This window comes from Numida meleagris, chromosome 4, assembly GCF_002078875.1.
Source record: "Numida meleagris isolate 19003 breed g44 Domestic line chromosome 4, NumMel1.0, whole genome shotgun sequence".
NCBI lineage: Eukaryota > Metazoa > Chordata > Aves > Galliformes > Numididae > Numida > Numida meleagris.
The window spans coordinates 60,601,618-60,622,085 of NC_034412.1; the positions used below are offsets into that span (position 1 = coordinate 60,601,618).

At 40.9% G+C, this 20,468-nt stretch overlaps 1 protein-coding gene and 1 long non-coding RNA gene across 5 annotated transcripts in view; one reads left to right on the forward strand and one right to left on the reverse strand.

Annotated features, from left to right (window-relative positions):
* The window catches only part of LOC110398213 (bifunctional heparan sulfate N-deacetylase/N-sulfotransferase 3), a 75,776-nt gene extending 58,348 nt beyond the window's left edge, over nt 1-17,428 (reverse strand). The window contains exons 1-2 of one of the 4 annotated variants that reach the window (XM_021395670.1): nt 16,537-17,428; nt 7,777-8,903 (exon numbers count right to left, since the gene is read on the reverse strand). In XM_021395670.1, the coding sequence (XP_021251345.1) occupies nt 7,777-8,757 (981 nt within the window). In that variant the 5' untranslated portion in view covers nt 8,758-8,903; nt 16,537-17,428. The other 3 variants (XM_021395668.1, XM_021395669.1, XM_021395671.1) reach the window with 3 other exon arrangements.
* The window catches only part of LOC110398215, a 6,214-nt gene continuing 2,651 nt past the window's right edge, over nt 16,906-20,468 (forward strand). The window contains exon 1 of the long non-coding RNA XR_002438262.1: nt 16,906-16,979. This is a non-coding gene — a long non-coding RNA (uncharacterized LOC110398215). The remainder of the gene's footprint in view (nt 16,980-20,468) is intronic.

Here is a 20,468-nt window from a genome sequence, read left to right on the forward strand (position 1 = left end):
TCTCAAGACTTCATTGGTCAGATTCTGGGATTATTTAATTTACTTGTAAATGAGTATTTGGGCAAGTTGCTAAAGGTGCAATTCATGAGCCAGATCAAGTGAAAAATTCTGCTTAGCCACACACTGTCATTATTTCCTTCTTCTTTTTTTTTTTTTTTTCCTCTGGAGATGCTCATACTTCTGTTGGAAAAATGATGGCCCATAATGAGGTGACATCCATTTTACATGGTATGTTACAGATATCTTTCAATGGCTCCAGATTTCTTGACCAGATATAAATGGCTGCTAAGAAAATGCATCCTTAAGGCAAAGCTCTAGCTTTGCTGCTGAAGTAAATTAGTACGTTTGGCACCAAGCAACTTGCTGTCAAAAGTAAGACAACTAGAAGGAAACAGCGCATGTTATGCTCAACTAGAAGGTGTTACTAGTAGAGTGGGCCAGGGAGTGTGAAACCAGTAGTCAAACTGGGGTAAAACAACTTGAAGCAAATCATTCTTCCAGCCCTTAAGATCACATAGGATTTACCACACTGACAAGCAGTTTCTGCAGCCCCTTTGACAATAAGAAAAGCTGTAACTGCTTTCTGCCTTCCCTAACTTCTCCCTGCCTGAATTCACAAAAGGAAGAGACGCCATTCAAGGATCATAGTTTGCTTAGGTTTGCATGAAAACTTATAGTGTCAGAAGCCTTTAAATTTAAAAAAGAAAAAAAAAAGTTACTCCAGTGTGGCAAAAATAAGTAAAAGGGGAAGAAGAAAACCTCTATATAAAGAATTATGATTAGTGACCTGCCTTGTCTTTTTGAGATACCTTTTGTCTCAGTACTCCAGAAGACCCTGCATTGAGCAGTTAAGTTTCTTCACGGTCAGTAAATACAAATGAGGATGTATGGGGAAGTATCACTATCCTGACCCAACCCTCCCACATGGGGCACTTGCAAAGTGAAGAATGCCCTCCTCCAAATGTTCAGAACTTGTATAGGGTTCCTTTGGAATGGAAAATATTTGGCTTCTTTTAGGCCCAGGTATATAAATAAGTAGGACAACAGATACATGAAATATTACCCTCAGGAATGATACTTAAACTGCTTTGCTGAAGGCCTTGAAGGCTGCAGCACACCAGAAATGTGAGTGGTACAGTTCTGATGACTCTCACATGTTCAGCAGGGCTAAGGACAACCACATTTGACTGCTTTTTTCCACAAAATAATTTTTCAGAAGAAACGCCATCATCCAAATAAACAAAACAAGCTTTGAATTCCAGAAAACACTGAACCAACAAATGACAGCAAATTCAGAGGAAGAATGAAATTTGGTTTCCTTATAACAGGTAAAGCACTACAACTGAAAACTTCCTCACACTTGAAGCACCAACATGAATGGATTCTGACCTAGAAAGAATATCTGGAGGCCAATCAGTGCTTACTTTCTTTCACATTTTTAATGTGGAGCAATGTGCCTTAGATACACAGCACCCTTTTCACAGCTGCTACACCTGAGAAATTCTGTAGACTCGAGCAGAATCGTTTAACCAGCTGGTGAGAATGGGTCAATGCAGTTACCCTGCTGGGAAAAGAAATATGGCTTTGCAGCTCTAAGGGAGCATGCCAGTGCTGCCATTTGACATGCACATTCTAGTTAGGGATTTCATTCTGAGGACACATGGTTACTAAGCAAGGTTTGTGTCTTCCCGCACTTAGTACCGCAGATCAGCTGTACAGTCAGTGCCAAGCCTATTCCTTTGGGTTTGACTGCTTCTATCTTATGCCAGTGCAGGGTGGGAGGAGCAAGCACACCTAGAATCCCCCAGCACTGCCCTGCTAATCCCAGAAGTGTCACACTCAAACAGACCTAGCTCTCCTCTTTCCTGTCACTTCTGTTCAGCCTGTATCTTCTGGCCAAGGATTTTTACACAGCTTTGTTTCAAACAAAAGTGTACTCCTTTTAAAAACAAGAGCTGGGCTGTGCTGAGCTGCACCTGTATCAGCCTCAGTAAATTAAAATTCACAGAAGTTGCTACTTAAACCAAATTGCTTTTATACATTAAATGTTAAGATGACTGATTGGTAAAATGTTATACAAGCTGGTAGCAGCTCATAAAATATAAAACTATTTCAATAATTTTTGAAGTTGTATTTTTGATCTGAGATCTAATTCTCTACTTCCTACAGTGAATAATTTTCCACACTGCTGTATCTGAAACAACGTGCTCAAGAAGTCAGACTTCCTAGGGCATCAGCCAGACACAGAAACACCAGCATTTCTACTATTCCCTTTCTTCACCTCTTTTAAGGATGTACTTTTTATTTATTATTCCAGCCAAGTCAGTGTAAGGTACCATAGGAGCTTCAGATCAAATTAAGATAGAACATATGCGTACATGCAGTAAATGCACTGAACAACAGCATAAAAGTAACATGGCTAATTGATTAGAAATATAAAATGATACTAGCTATAAATGATAGCTAAACAAAAGTTCCCAGTAGCTAATTCATGCTGTCATTTAAAAAAGATTACTAAGATTTTTTCAGTCTCCCCAAAGGAAAGATTTACAGCTCAATGCAACTGAATAGACAAGAGCATCTCCAACAGCTCTGATGACGTATCTATCATTTCTTCTCTGATAACCTTCTGAGTGATCCTATAGATAAAGAAGTAATTAGCTTGTAGAGTTAGGCTTTCTACTGTGACAGAACTGTCCTGTGTCTTGACAGTTCAGGCTTTCTGCCATGTTCCAGCCACTCTGCCTCAACACATAATTTACGTAAGTTTCTCTGAAGCAAATATTTAGGTCATTTCCATGCGAGAGGAGTTGAAAAGATATGGCCTTGTATTTTTAAAACTAAAAAGCATCCAAGCGGAATGCTCTCCCATTGGAATCTCTGCTTTCTTTCCAAATATGCTACACAGGAGAACAAGACGCTAAATGGGTTTTAAACAACAATATCAATTTAAGCTATTCTGACTAGCGAGGACAAATTTGCAGTGTAAGGAATAGACAATTAGATCTTAGGGTAGAAATCTCTGTTGCATTAAACAGGACATGACCACCAAAGCACTGAGGAAATATTATAATTATGACAACATTGGATTTGGAACACAAAATGAGATTCATCTGACCAAGTGCAAATGTTTATACTTGATCTTAGTCATTCCAGAAGTATATTGTGAGCAAAAGAAAAATATCTGCTTTTAAGGTGCAATCAACTTAACCGGTGTCTGCATAAAGATTAATTTTTTTTTTTCTATGTTGTCCACTATGGAAAGACAGAGGACTAGTTCTGATATAGACGTGTACCTTATAAAACTCACAGTCTGGGCAAGATGTCAGACTGTGAGTGACAGAGGCTAAAATGCTGTGAATTTATTATTTCTGGCTAAATCCTCTGTGCTATCAGTACACCATTTGGCACAGATGATATGAAAGAGAACCACTAGGTGGATTGCTCTTGCAGTCCAATTCCTTACCAAGTCTAATGCCAAAATACTTTGCAAATTCAAGATTGTATTTCCCAAATGCATGTCTCCTGATCGATGCATTGCCTAAGTGCTCACAAAATAGATTAAATGAAAAGATAACACCCTTCTCGAGAATGTATATGGTTAATAAGAAAGTTTTTCCTTAGCAATTATAAAAGAATAATAAGAAAACACAAGAAGTATCTATCATACTATTTTCAAGCGTAAGCATGATTCCACTTGTGCGCTGTTTACTGTATGCATTGCATGACCAAAGATGCTCATTTAGTCCAGACTCTTCCCACATAATATGAACACCGTAGATCCAAACCTGAGCATGTGCAGGAATTAAAAGGGTAAAAAAAATTAGGCTTACATGAAGAAAGTGTAGAGATTACCTGACCAGTTCAAATTACCTCTTTTGAAAAGTACAAATGATCCCACAATGAAGAAATCACACAGCTAATGATTTAAAAAAAAAATAAAAAAAATCACAATGTTCTAATTTTTCATTCTGAAAGCATGATCATCTCTCAAGGAAATACACAAAGTGATGGACTGGGGAAATGAAAGAAATGGTTGACCAACTTATGCATATTCCATTGTAATCCACCAGCACCATACAGTCAGTAGAACATAAAGAAGTTGTATTTAATTTCCCTCCTAATATCAGATGGCTTTCTCAATGCTTTACAGTCTGAAAAAAATTCAAAAAGTAAGGGTGACAAAAGAAAGACTATATTAAATTACTAGACTGTCAGCTGGGACAATCATGGTCTATTAAGATAAACTTTCTTTGCAGATATTTAGATAGATTGTCTGTCTGTTTCAAAGAATTATTTGGACTGCACAGAATAAAAGGCATAAAGAAAAATTGTAACACTGTCACAGCATAATGGTCTCTCCTGCTAGACAGATATTAAGAGAGAAAAACAGTTACTGAAAAATGAATGCTGAGATGACATTACTATACTTGTATTCAATGTGGGAGGCAATTAGACTATGAGAATGTTCTCTTCCATTATTTCTATTATACCGGAAAATGATAAAATAAATAAAGATGAAGATGGATGATTACCGCTGATACACAGTGGCAGCTACTCAGTATGGCACATGGGAGAACAGTTTTATTTGTCCAGATTTTATATAGTGACAGTCAAATTGGTAACAATCAGAAAACCTAAAAATCTGAAGTATGGTTTCAAGGTTTGGTGGTTATTTTTTTATTTAAAAAAACTGTAGTGTTTAATAAAACAATCAACTTATTAGTTTTATAGGACTTATATATAAACTGTCCAAAGATTTTCAGAAGGGCTCTCTACACTTGTATTTCTGGCACTACAGATACTCAAGCTGAAGCACCACCGCTCTGTCTAATTTTTAAGAGATGCAGAAGGCACTCATTGTAGAGGGATTGCTTTTGACTTGACCTCTTCTGAGGTCAATATATACTACTGATAAAAAAAAAAAATACCACTTAACCTTATGACAGCAATTTTCAGATATTCTCAACTCCAGTTCACAAACTTCAAAGAAGAGAGCAGTTTAGCCTATGAAAAAAATGAGAAGAAATTTTTGAAAACCTGACCTGACTTGGAATCAGAACCTCCCTCCTTGGAGATCTCCCAAACCAGATGGATATGGTCCTGGGCAGCCTGCTCTGGATAGCCTTGCCTGAACAGGGATTGGGCCAGATGGACCAGGAGGGGTCAGTGTTAAGTCACTAATAAATTACTGGTCTTGTATCATGTGTGCAATAACTCTCCAGTTTCTAAACTTCACCTTATCCAGGGAGCAGAACTAACCATGCAGCTATTCTGGAGACTAGAAACTTTTTGAAGCGGTTTAAATCACTTTGCTTTAATTAATGAAGTGCATGAAGAAACATCCACCTTGCATTAAGTAAGTTCAGTCTTCACAGACGTGACTGTGTCCAGAAAATATTAGATAGGAAATGCATTAAACAAAATTAAAACACAAAAAACATGATACCCAATTCTATATTACCAGTATTTGTTATGTAACCTTAGCAGAAATGAGTTAATCTTGAAATTACACCAACTCTTCATTTAGTAACCTCTTTTTACACTCAATTCTGTCACAGTCAATGCAACAGAACCCAGTAAAACACTGCTGTCTAATGGAGTGTCATTTATGCAAAATACACTATACAATAACAGATTTTCAACTACTGCAAATTGATTTTATTTCATTCCTTCTACGTGTCAATGTGCCACAGAGGGCAATTCGTTTGATATTAATAGTAATGAAGATGCATTGTACCTGACAGCCCTAACAACATGTTTAATAGAACGTTTTAAGTAGATGAAGAATCTGAAGGGAACACTTTCACATTCCACTCTTTCAGAGCATAGTTCAATATAACTTTTAAGTAGGATAATTTCATTTATTTCCACTTTGATACTATTTCTATTTAATTTGACAGTTTTACTTTGGAAAGATAACATTCTGACATACTGCAAATTATTCTCTCAAAACAATACAGTTCATCCTTTTGTATTTGCTTTAATCTAATTTGTCTCAATAGCCGCCTGTAATTCTGGCAATTTTTCATTTTAGGATAAGTTTGAATGATTATCTTCAGGTGTCATTCACAGGGACAAAATTTGAAACATGATATTTCAAATTGCTACTGTACAACTAGTGGGAGATTAATTCAGGCTTTATTTAATTGTTAATAGAAACTGCTCCTTCTGCAGAACAACAGAGTTTAGCCATCGATGTGGGTCAGACATCACCTCGTTCCTTCAATTTCATTTTGCACCTTGGAGATTCCCAAAGCGTGCTTATCCACCTAACTCAAATGTTGCCACCATGTTCCATACAGAAATTCACCTTTATTCTATTCCTATCCCATACAATTTTTTTTTCTTTTTTTTTTTGCGTAGGGGAAACACCTACCTATCTAAGAAACATATTTATAATTGCATACGCAGAGGAAATTTCAGAAACTAGTGTATGTTACAATTTTAAAATAAATTTAAGTAACTACAAGTCTTTTGTTTAATAACACAATATATACAGGGCTGCTGCAATTTGATGAATATACTACCAATAAAAAAAAGCAGAAAATCTAGTTGATGATGATGATAATAATAATAATAATAAAAAGACGACTGTCTTCATGCAGTTCCCATCCTTTTTCAGATCATCTTTCCATGCTGAAAGTTTTCACAAAAAAATGTTCCCATGTTTCCAGCAGAAAACGAATCATCAGCATCTCATAGACTTTTAGCTTCTAGACTAAGTATCAGTTTTGCTGTTATCTCTATCTTCTTTGTTACAAGACTTCACAAAAAGAAAGTGAGGCACATAGCAAGAAATAACATTATTCCTACTGACTCCGACATACAACTTTACTTGAACAGCATGACAACAGAGAGTAAAAAAGGACATTTAGGAACGTCCAACTTGAAATGTTAAAATGGAAATTTAACATTTTTAATATCAAGTCATTTAGTGACTGAACAAGCTTTTGAGACCTAAATTAATACAAACCTTGCTTGTAAGTAAGCACCATAAAGCTAAGAAAGTCGAAATGCTGTAACCAGTTTCTGACATTTGAAATCCCTTTTAAACTTTTAAGCTAATAATCCAATCTGTTCTTCAAAATTTACATTGACATTTATTTTTGCTCACCACATTTACTTCCCACTTGTAAGACTAGCAACAAGTACATTACATACTAATAGATCTTTGGTCCAGCTTTGAAGACCTGTGCTGTTTCCAAGCACTTCTGAAGTATACGTTTAGGCAGAAGGCATCAGAGTAGAGTTAAATACTCTGCAATTATTTAATTAGAACCGTGTGTGCTTGGGGGCTTAGGGAGAAATGAAAACTGCCTCTCTTAACCACCTTTCTTTAACAGTTACTTAGCAACTAGTCATCTTTAATTTTCTTTTGAGAGACTATTTTCTATACATAGTACAGAGAATGTAATTCAGAGGTGCCCGCCGATGAGATTATAGAACTTAGTTCAGCAAGCATTTTTGTCACTTGAGAGAAAACAAGTGATATTAACCAGTGACTCGTATTATCTTATGTTCTCTTGTAGTACCTATAGAAGTGAAGCTGCACTGACAGTCCTCCAGCCTAGGGGAGGAAGGAACTGTTACACCTTGAGTTAATGACTACTGAAAGCCAGTCATATTGGCTACTCTCTCAAGGTACAAAGAGTTCGCATGGCTATTCTTAGTGATTTGTGTCCTGAGTTTCTACTATTAATAACTGTTCATTTTAAAAATAATAATAAAAACATGGTACTTTGCTGTAACAATTAGTTTCTGTACATACTTTACCTGTACATCATTGGCATTCATTCTTGTTCCTTCCTTCCCAACGAAGATGTCATCTATGTCAACAAGAACGTACCTATCCAAGGACAGTTTGAGCTTCTTTCCAGACAGAAAAGAGACGGCATCTATGAAAATCAGCTTGTGCAGCCAAAAATTCAAGTTATTGCCAAAAAGGACTCGTTGAATCCCATCGTGGAGACCCAGGTCATGAATTACCGTGGCATGGAGAGCACTTTTAGCAGCAGATGGCAAAAGGTTTTCTGGTGTCTTTACTCTTGCAAATATCACTGGTTGGTAAGCTGAATGATTAATCTGGAAAACTGCCCAGTCATTTCCAAGCAAGGGACCTTTCTCAAGCTTAGAGGATTTAGTCACATGGAGCAATGGGGAATAAGGGTTAATGCAACAGTCCTTAATACCCAGATTGCTGTGGACAAGGAAAGGAAAGCCCTTCAACTGAAAGCTCTGCAAGCTGTTCTCACTGCCTTTGTGAAATCCAATAACCCCTACACCATATTCTATGCAGTACTTATCTAGAAGACCTCTGTTCCAAGAGTCCATATTCACATACTTTAGAATATTTTCATACACTATGAGAGCATATTTGCCTTTATTTTTGTCTATAAGCACTGGGAGGTCACCTTTTCCAGATGCAATTTCAATGTGATACTGAAATCTGCTAGATTCTAAAATGGTTATTATATCTTGGCCTAGTGTTGAATACTGACTTTCCACAAACACCAGAACTACAAGATCTGTCCTCAGGGGATCGACAGGCTTCATGGTCTTCATCTCCATCAGCTTGTATGGAAACAGTGGAAGATCACCACATTCCACTTCTGAAGAGATTTCAGAAAGTTCATTTTCTTGTTTGTAGCCATTATATAAGTAGTATGCAGAAATAACAATGCTCACCATACAAAAAGTGGCCAGCAAAATAACTGTTCTTTGAAAATGTCTGTGAAGTTTCATGATAAAACTCATGTTGTTTATTTGTCTTAGATTGCTCTCAACAGCAGCATTAAAAACAAACACAGGTTCTCAACAACTTGTTCCAGTCCTCTCAAACATTTATGTCACCATTGCAGCACACACATCTATCTTCCACAAAGCTTTACAGAAGGTATAGTCTAGAAGAAAAGAAAATCAGAGATTTAATTGAGGCACCACATTTGTGAAGTATTGTCACATTTGAATTAATGGATAACAGAAATCACTGCTGAAGAGAGATTTAGAAGCAAACAGTTCAAAGAACTGTGATAGTTTCCTTCTGAAATTTTACATTAGTAGCATTACTTGTTCCCGCTCCCCATTATACCTCATTGTTTTATAAAATACAACCATCACTCTGCATTTTATAGTAGTGCAATACCAAAATATCTCTAAAGCACAAGCACAAGTATAGAAGGTGCAGCTTGAAGAACCTCCACTTCGATCTAACAGAAATCAAGCCTAACGTTTCAAGAACCAAAAGACCTAATCCAAGTGCTGAGCAAAGAAGTCCAGAAGGCTTTCCTTAGCTGGCCCTTCCAGAATTCCCGCTGATTGCCATCCACATGAAAATGTCTCTAAATCTCACGCTCCCTGCTCCAAAACATAACGTAGAATGCAGGAGGCACTGAAATGCAAGGTTATGGCAGCAAAGAACTTACTATTTCTCTTATTTTTTTTTAACCCCAAACCGAAAGAATTACAAATAAACAACTGCTGATAACACAAACATTGAGAGAATTTCACAACCTTTCTACGTCAAGGCCAAGAAACTAGGGGAACATTATTCTACACGATTAAGTGTATTCTGTGCTATAATAATGCACTTTAAAATACAATTGTAAAGTCCATAACTCAACATGCAGATTTTACACACTCAGGTGTGCTACATATTATGTGTATAATAGGAGTATTTTTTAAACAGAACCACACTTTTTCCTGCAGCACTGAAATCATACAAATCATATCTTACTGGACCACATACTGTTCTTCTGCATATTGTTGGAAGTACTTTGTATTTCTTTATATTAAAAAAGCATAGAATAACCCAGCTCTTAAATTTGAGAGAAGAGTAATAAATCAACAGCTAACTTAGGAGGCAGATCACCCAGGGATATATTTATGCTCCAACTTGTACCTAAGGAAAGCAGTCATTTTCCAAACCAACAGTACAACTGCTTTCAAATTTTCTAATAATATACATGAAAGGTGTGACAAGCATAAAATTATTAACTACTAGAGTTAGAAAGGAAGGTCAACAGGAGATTGAAGAATATTACAAATAGAGAACATGCTACTGTAACTTCACATTATAGTACATAAACTGTGTATAATCTGTAAATGGCAATGGGATAAACTACACGTGTAACATTAACAGTCATTTCCTGAGTGCTTAATCCCTATATACTCAGCTTAAAAAAAAATAAAAAAGCAAAGTTTAAAAAAGGAGTTTCAATTGTATCAAATATGAACTTTTCTATACAGACTGACAGAGATAATGATAATAAACGAAATCTAGTCAACTCAGCACTGAATCATGGAACAGATGATCATAAAAGAAAACAAGTAGATTTCTGATCCAAAAGAAATTGAGATATACAGAAGATTAATTACAAAACAATAAATGAAAATAGAAAAAATAACATCAAGAAAAACCAAACAACAGACTGCCACGCACTTGGGCCACTCAACTGCTTTGTGATTTAAGATGAGAAGCTCTTATCAAGAAGGTGGCCTTTCACTCCACATTTTCAAAACAAGTTTTTGTTTTTTTTTTTATAAAAGGGAAAAAAAAGATGTACTTAACAGTGCCTTTATACCTACCGTGATGCTAATAAAATCCTAAAGACTGGTCCTTCCAGTGCCAGGTACATAATGAGCACACAGTAAAAGGAAGTGAATAGGAAAATGAGATAATGCAAAAGAGAGAAGAAACCACATGGAATCCTATCTATCAGAACAGCAAAACTGAGCACCAAGATGAAGAATATGTCAGCTCTCTCATTCATAATTAAGATTCCCTTTAAACGTGATAAGCCCACGTTCTGCTCTTCTCAACTCCTATTCTACTTTCCATAGATACCATTACATCATCCCTTTCCACTCTCAGTGGACTTGCACCTGGCCTTGAATCTCACCAGCAACTAGAACAAAGCCTCATATATGGCTTTTAGACAATGGATTTGCCTTTCACTCAGGCACGTAGGCACATTAATCAGTGTTAACCAAAAAATTTGTGCCTGTAGAAACTGGGGGCATATATTTGAAAGTAAGTTTAAGAATGTACAAATACAGAACATCAATCTGAAAGTACCTTTAGAAGAGCTCAAATAACATTTTAAGTATTGAGATATCTGATCTTTGTCATACTAACTTCAAGAACATTGACTCAGATAGCAGAAAAGTATATATAAATTGGTAGGAAGGCAGATGATAAACTAGAAGTTCCGTTTTACTTGAATGACTAAAACTAGATTTTTAAGGCATGTTTCCAGACAGATGATTTTCTGTTATGGGCACAAAGGATTCTCAGTGAAAACTGCCTTCATTTTGCATCTCCAATGCAGCTGACTGGCTGCCAAGAAACTAGTGGCCAGAATTAACGCTTACTGCATTTTGGGGAAAAATTATATACATGGCTGGCTTTCTTCAAAAAACCACACACCTTGTCTTACTTAGCCTTACAAAGAGCTTCAGGTCTGGTTTACAAGTAGAGAGACACGAACCTGCAAAGCAGAACTTTTACTGACCAAAGTACCATTGCTTCCCTGAGTGGCAGTCAGCCACCATTCGCCATACTGCTCAAGGCTTGCTTGCTTCCTCCTCCCCAAGCTGCTCTGACAGAGTCCTGACGTACTCCTATGTTTATGACAGGAACCATTCAAGTCAGATGAGCTGGAAGCTCCCAGTAGAGTGATTTTGATGTCACTCTCTTCACCAGCTTCAGCTCCTATCTAGCCACATGAATGTGATAATACTGAAGGATTTTTTTCCTGGAGCAGGAAAAATTCAGAGTGACCCAAATTCATGGCAAGAAAGGGCTGACTGGATGCAGCAGCTGTGGGTTCAGATGTTTGAACAAGATATTACAGAAGGGTTGCAACTCAAGGGCTGATAAAGGAAGAAGCAGGAGCACTTGAAATATTTGCAGCAAAGACGTCCTAATGCAGTTCCACGGAGCAGAAAATCTGGAGCCAGCCTAGAGAGCTGCGCTTTTCTACAAGAAAGCCCATGCCATTTTATTCTTAGCTCCTAACTGCAGGTACCTCCTGGGGTACAGAGTGCAGCTGCAAGAAGGAGTGAATAGAAACATGAAGACAGAAGCAAGGTTTCACACTGAGGAATTCTCTGAGACCCAGCAGGACCACAGCCAGACCTGGCATCCTCATCACTGAAAAGAGGAAGGAAGGAAGAGGAATAAAACAGAATAAGACAGATTTTAAATGCATGTTCTCTTGAATCAGCTTGATGCTTATGTAATGTTTTGCTTATTTAAAGACTGCTTTGTGTGGCAAGAGTTCAAAAGAACACAGAAAAAAAAGAAAAGAGAACATACATTTGATAGTATCAAAACAGTTCCAAAGCCTTGACAAGTTTCAGCTGTTTTCCTACAGGAACAGCCTCATTTTACTCTGAACAACGTTATTTGCTAGATATTCCACTGGATTCTTACAGGCTAAAACACCATGCACTAGCCTTGACAGAGGTACAGAGATCTCCTAGGTGCATCGCTCACTCACTCATCCACCCCGCACTGTACAACTTACCACCACTGTGATGAGCTTTGTCACAGCCTGAGACACAGCTTAAGGGCAAATGGTTCTCCACTATTACTGCCAACAGTACACACGGATAGAGGGCATTATTTAGAACATACCAACTCCAAGGAAGCTCTCTGAAGCAGCACTTCAGAACAGGGCTGTCCTTACGGAATCTTATTTTCATGGCAGAATAATACAGCATTTTACAAAAGATTGAAGAAGTAATGATAGCATAAAACTCCAATATTTTAGAATTTTATTTTTTGACTTCTCACATAGTTTTGCATTTTTTATGCCATCATCTGAAAATTGAGACCAGTGGCTTTAATTTACACTGTCCCAAGCATAAGGTATCAAAATATCTCCTTAATGTGAAAATTAGTGATAAAAATTACTTGACCATATGTCTAAAATTTAGAACTTTGATTTTAACTTGGGGACTCACTATGCAGGACAAGATCTTGCTATGAGAAAGCTGAGTCATGGAAATAAATTTAGCATTTTATTCTGAATGCAGCAAAGCTCAACATCGTTTTCTTCTACTCCAGAAGCGTTTTCCGCAACCTCAGACTAGCTCTCATGAAAATCCTACAGGTTCAGGAAATAAGTATCACCTTATTAACAAGATTTACAATCGCCATGTGTGCTGCTGGGCAGTCACAGTCACAGGTACCTTCTGCCAGCCAGAATGAAAGAGGTGTATTAGAATACAGATTTTGAACTTCACGTTTTCCCTTTTTCTCCAAATTCACTAGTAAGATAAAACTGATGAGAGAACAAACACCACGATGAACTCACATGGCTCTGGTGAGTTCCTACCATTTGTAGCTGTCTGGAGTTGGTTACATTGCTAACTACAAATGACTGTACCCCTGGCTTCTATAAATCATTTCAGCACAATAACCTCATTGCAAACGTGTGAGACAAAGCTGGCTGAGCATTTCACCTATTAGTAAGGTACAGTGGTGTTCTCTAGCGAGCATAGAGAGCATGAAACCAGAGACCATATTTTTTGTGTTTCCCGGCAGTAAAACTAACATAATATCGAAGCAACTTCACCAGAAGTCTTTGCGCTTGGCCAGGAACTCCATCCGTGGGCTCAGACTGATGCGCAGAGGGTGAGGACCTGTGCTGTGCGAGTGCCATGGCAACACTGCAAACACCATGCCCTCACTGGCAGATTTCTGCACTACGACTTCCACGGCATGCCCAGCACACACTGCAGCACAGGCTTTGTACGACTGCCTTGTCTGTGCAGCACAAACAGGCTGTTCTCTGGACGAAGGAGCTCAAAAGAAACATAGTTCTTGCCATCCAATTTCAGAACTATTTTTTTTTTAAACAAGCAAACAAAAAAATCCAACAACTACAGGTATCCACATAAAGACAAACACAGAAAACTGCTTAAAGTCTTATACTTTAAAAAATGTACCTGTTGAAGTTGTGTCACAAATACCAATAAGACTTAAAACTAAGAGAAACGTTTTGCTAGATCTCAGTATATTTAAAATTATCAACATTAAACCAATGGACTAAGCAAAAATAACTAAAAGCAAAAGAGAAAATGCTCTCAAATTAAGTTTTTTGAAGCCCAATATGAAAATCTGGTTTAGTTTTACCTCAGACCTATGCAAAGGCAACAGTGTACTGTCACCTCTGCTTAGGAGCAACAAAGTTGTGTCACATTTATATACAAAGGTAAAACAAAACAAACCCTCACAAACTGTTCCAGGGTAAAGAAAATCCTTTCAATCACAAATGGCTGAGAAGCGCTGTGAGTTCAGGATTCATTAGCTAACAGTTTTATTCAGTTATTAGCTCTGTTTGCTTTGCTATACCTACACATATTTTTCCATCTGCCTCCTGTGATAACCCTCATCATTAAATTCTGTGCCCGTTCTCTACCAAAGTGGCTGCTCAGCAGCAGTAACAACACACTCCTCATGTGTTAAATGAGGGATGAGTCCTACATCAAGAATAGACATATTGTTCAGCACATTGATGCGGGCATTTCAGCTTATAGTGATTAGAATGCTATTTAATTGTTTTGAGCAGAAAATCCTGCTTTGGACAGCCGCTACAAGATACAACCTTCAAGAAATATTCCCACTCACTGTATCATCGCTGCTAAAATGTAAATCTTGGATATAAGAATGACAGATAAAAAGCAGCAAAGGGCATTTAAAGCGACCTCATCTGGCATGGGCAGCAGTGCTCTGATTTTTAAAGCTCAACCATGAAAATATGAAACTGGTCTCCACATACCAAAGTACCTCTAATTTACTCTACTGACTGAAGGATTCAAGCAGCAATAACTTACAAGTTAAGCATAATAACCTCATGAGCAGGTTGAGAAAGAGGTCTTGTGCTGGATATTAAGGAGACATTTTCAGCCAGAAAAGATGGTGCTATGAGACATGAACAGCCAGGGGAAGGCATCGAGACTCTTTTGCATTGCCTAACAAAGCTTGTAAGCCCTCCAACACTCGGGTAATGCACATCTCTCAGGTATCTCTAAACAAACAAACAAAAAAAACCCCAAACCAAACAAAAAAACGACTTATGCAGAACAAACATTCAGGTAGATAGACACACTTTTTTGAGTTCTTGGTGCAGGCAGTTTTCAGCTTCTTTCATACCTCAGCTATCCTTACCTCAATGCTGCACAGCTGTATACGGTGCTACAGAACCTGACAGGGCAGGAACTCATGCAGCAGAATTTGTTAATAATGAAGTATTTGTAAATAACAACTACATGGTATTTAAGAGGGAGACTTCCATAGGGTGCAAAAGTCAGTTTTGGTCTTTAAATTGCTACTTTGTCTTCCCACAATACTTTCAACCAGAACATCTTAGATACATCTCATGCAACGAGAAAACCCGTTCCTTTCCAGCAACAAGACAAACGCTACAAAGTAGGAGCGACATGACTTGCCAGCGCACTGCCTCTAAGGTCAACGTTTGGCACGTCCCCTCATCCCCGCCCGCCCCAACTCTCCCCTTTCCCCGCAGCGGGCGGTGTGACAGCAGAGCGCCAGAGCTCGCCTTTCCGCCCCGACACCCGAGGACGATGCCGACAGCCAAAGGAACGCCGTTTTCTCCGCCCGCCGTTTTAATAAAGAAAAAGGCAAAGCCACACGAACCAATCAACAGACCAACCCAGAAACCGAAGTTACCTAAGCAAAAAGTAGCGAACGAAAGCAGAGAAGAATTTTCTGCCATTTCCCAAAAGCCTCGTGTTGCTGTGTATTAGCGGTCGGATCGGCTGTAACGTCCTGACGGGACTTTGGGAATTCCAGGAGCTGTTACCACCTGAAGTCATTAACGGTTTCTGCCCAGCGACGACCGAGTTTGCCGCCCGGCGCGGCGCCCCGCCGCTGCCCGCAGACACCAGAGGGCAACAGCGTCGCACAGAAGCAGCCGGGGAAGCAGGAAAAAAACAAACGCGGCGGAAGGGCTGCGCTGGGTACCACAGCCGGCAGGCAGATGCCGAGCGCTCTGCTCAGGGACGGAACGACCCGAAGCGGCGCGGAACGCCCGGGACGTGCCGCGGGGCCCCAGTGCCGGGCGGGCTGCCCCGGGCGACGCCGCACAACTTTTCGGGGGACGGCGGGGCCCTGGAAAAGAGCAGCGACCGCGCACCGCCCGCAGACGGAGCCGGGGGTTCCGTCCCGCCGGAGGAGCCGCCCGCCGCGGCCGTTACCTCCAGCCTCGCTCCGCCGCCATGCCGCCGCCCCGGGACTCGCCTGAGGGCCCCGTTCCTCTCCGCTCCTCTGCCCTCTGCCGCCGTTCCCGTCCCCGCGGCGGGCGCGGGGTGCTGCCGGCTCCGCCGGGCTGTGCCCGGCCGCGGGAAAAGCGGCACCGCCCCGGCCGCGGCCCGCCCGCCCGCGGGGAGGTGCGGCGGGGCCGAGCCGCCCGGGGGTGCGAGCGCCAGGCGGGGCCGCCGCCGCCGCCCCTCCTCAGCCTCGCCCCGCCTCGCCCCCTCGGAGGAGGGGCCCCGCGCCGCGCTCACCGGCGAAGGGCGGGTTGCCCGCTACCCGCCCGCCGGGCGCTGCCTCGCGCCTCCGTCCCGTCAGGGCCTGCGGCCGCCCGCGTGCCAACAAGGCGCCGTGCGAGAGCTGCGTGCCGCACCCGGCTCCAGCGGGAAGGGCTGGGCGGGAGAACTTCTGCTTTCGCTCTGTCTGCCCTGAGAGAGCCGTGGGACTGCGGCCCGCCGGCACCTGCCGCACCTCCGCCACCGGGCGGAGCCGGCGTGACCCCGAGCAAATCACCAGCGAAGTCTCTCGGAGTTTCTTCCGTAATAAATGAAATGTGGGTGTTTGCTTATCCATCGCAAAGGCACAGAGCTTACCGCCGGCTGCACAGCATATAGAAAGGGATGAACAAAAACCCGGTAGACAGCCTGCAGTACCGCGCCTCGTCCTGTATTTGCGCTTCTTCGGAGGACGTTCTGAGGTGTGTGGGCATAAATGAAATCTGATTTTGACTATAACTAAAATGCATTTTTGGTCAGTACTTAATTTGCATTCTCTGCGGCTCAAACTGTAAATTTAGCCCCTTCTCCAAAAGTTTAACTCCAAACCAATCATTATTCCTGCAGGTTTGGGAGACGGTCATTTTCTGCTTTGTTATAAATGCAGAGCAAAATGATGTAAATTCTGTAAGGATAACTATTTTTTCTGAAGACAAAGAATGCCGGGCCATGTGTTTGCAGCCTCAGTCCATTTCCTTACTGAATTGCTCAGCCCCACTTGTGCAGAGCTCATCCCTGCACCTGTCCCGTCGCTGTGGGTTCTCCGTCTGCACAACAGAGCTGGCTTCTGGAGTCTGCAAGTAAAATGTATTAATGTTACAGGTGCCCTCTTGATCTAATTCATTATCATGTGGTGGTTGTTCGCTCACCTAATGGCTGATGAGTCAATGCACCACATTAACTCAATCACAGCAGTTGTCTGCCCTATTCTGTCTCGTTATGACTCCAGACAGAAACTGCAAGGAAAGGAGCCAAAGTCTTGTGAAGATTCCTTCTCCAAACACCAGCAGAATTTACAGTTCTTGATTCAGAAAGATCGTGATTAACTGCTTTCTCCTCTTCTTTCTCCTTTTTATTCCTGTGACACACCATAAAGGAACAAATTCTAATGTCTTCTAAACATCAAAAGTTTGCAAAGCCAGAGTTTCAATTAAAATTTCCATTACACTGAAAGCACATAAAAAACATAATGGAGATGATCTAATCCCTTATTGCTCTTGCTTTAAAAAGCAGTGTAAAGTCCCAGGCCCCTACGTGCAGAGGATTGCTTATATGCACGAGGGCTTATTCTGCACAAGATTATTAATCCGCAGAACAGTGTCCGTCCAAAATTCTATTGCCCTCTCCGTATTCTGCACAAAGGGATTTTCTCACATTAAGATTCTCTATAGTGTAGATATCCTGATACGGTCTTGTCTAGGGTCTTCCCTATTATGAAGGATTTTTCCTACAATGTGCAGTGAGGTATAAAGTGGAAGACAGCCAGAAGTGACTGAAATTCTTGGATGTGAGTTCAAACTCACAAGTGTGCACCACTTCCCTCCAACCGTTCCGAGTAGCTGGCACTGTTTTTAAGTTAGCACTGGCCAACATGGATGGAGGGAGTATTACACAGGGCTTGTCCTCACAAGCACCTGGATGCTCACAGGGATGTGCTAGACATCTCACAGATGAGGGCTTCGGCACTGCAAGTCAGCAGCTGCAGCACCGAGCACTTCTGGCAGGAATATTAACAGCTTTGATCCCTCCTGGTGCTGCTTTCAGTTTTTTGTTCTTGAGCTGTCATTGCAGTGTGAACTGGGCATGACATCGTAGCCATTCTTTCAGCAATACATCTTCAATATGATGCTGAGTATGCTTCTGGCCAAGATTTCTGCCCAGCTCCAAGTTCCTCCCAAACAAAATTGTAAAGTGTGGTCTTGCACTACCACAAGTAGTGCTACCTCAAACAGCATCATCATAGCAGTACATAAGGATCCAAGGTCACACCTGATCTGCATCACCCCACAACTGAACAGTGCATGCAAGTGACTAAGTAGCTAATTCAGACAAGAAGATGGCTGGGAGGGAAACTGGTGGGCTACTGAACTGCACGCCGAAGAGAGATGTGTTCAGACATGCTAGTCTGTGCTGACCATCTGTGCCTTGAACTAAGGCAAGCTCTGTGCTGCTGTTGTCTATGCAAGAGACTATCCTGGCTCACAGGCACACATACTAACTTGTGTCTGTATGCAGCAAGGAACAGACATTGAAGCAAACTCCTCTGTTTCATGCCTCAGAGTATTTGCCAAGGGAAATACTTACCTAATTTCAGATTATTGCTCCAAACCAACTGTAGCATTCAAGACATTAGGATATAGACCAATACTACAGATCACAGAATGCCTGAGGTTGGAAGGAACCTCAGAAGCCATCTGATCCAACCCCCACTCTAGCAGGGCCACCCAGAGCAAGATGCCCAAGCCCATGTCCAGTCGGCTTCTGAGTATCTCCCAGGAGGAGATTCCACAGCCTCTCTGGGCAGCCTGTAACAGTACTTCAGCACTTGCACAATAAAAAAGTGTTTCCTGATGTTCAGAGGAAACTTCCTGTCTTCCAGTTCGTGCCACATGCCTCTTGTTATTGGCCCTCGGCACCACTGTAGAGAGCCTGGTTCTATCTTCTTTGAACCCTTCCTTCAGCTATTTGTGCGCATTGAGAAATGCTCCCATAAGCCTTCTCTTCTGTAGGCTGAACAGTCCTGTTTCTCTCAGCCTTTCCTCACAGGAGAGATTCTCCAATCCCTTCATTGTTTTTTTGGTCCTTCATGGACTCTCTGCAGTATGTCCATGTCTCTTGTACTGGGGTGCCCAGAACTGGACCCAGCTCTCCAAGTGTGGCCTCACCAGTACCAAGTAGATGGGAAGGATCACCTCCCTTGACCTGGTGGCAATACTTTCCGTAATGCAGCCCAGGATACCATTAGCCTTCTTTGCAGAAAGGCCATGTTGCTGGCCCATATTCAGCCTGATGCCCATGAGGACCCCCAGGTCCTTATGAGCAAAACGGCTGTCTGGCTCCCACATGTGCCATGGTATGTGCTCTTCCACAGGCACAGGACTTTGCACTTCTCCCTGTTGACCAGCAGGGGGCTCCTGTCAGCCCATCTCAGCCGGATGAGCGGATGACGTCCCTCTGCAGACATACCATATGCATTAAAATATGAATTCCCATGTATCCCATGAATGGGTGCCTTCAATATATGAACACAGGTCACTTCAAAATGAATTAACTACACTTGGGAAAAATAAAATGCTTTGTGCACACAACCCTTCAGTCTCCTATTGAACTAGTCATGTAAATGCCTTTCAGTATTTGGCTTTGAATCCTTAGTTTGAATATCTGTCCTGTTTCTGATAAATTGACCATTTTCAAGCTAATTACTCTGAAAATTATACCTTAATGAATTCCTATCTATACAAATCGCATCATGTTCTGACAGTGCTGCTGACTACTTACGCCCTAATACATACACATAGATAAATGGGCATGCTTCCACAGACATGGAAGTTGGTCATTCCAATCACACTTTTCTCTTTTAATATTATAGTAAGAGATAAAAATAATTTTAAAAAAATGTATTTGAGGAATTCCAGCAAAAGTTCCATCTCAGTTTGGCTTTTTAGTCAACTCCTAAGAAGCAAAGAAAAACTTTAAAAAGAGGTGGCCTACCATCTCTAGTGATATCCTCAGCTTTTGACTTACTGCTCCTCTCCACATGAATGCTCTCTTTCTCAGTCACATTTTTCTTCAAAATCAAATTTCCCACAGTGCTTCCTCCTTTTGAATAATCAGATTCAAAATTCTTTCCTCCCTTCCTTCCTTCCTTCCTTCCTTCCTTCCTTCCTTCCTTCCTTCCTTCCTTCCTTCCT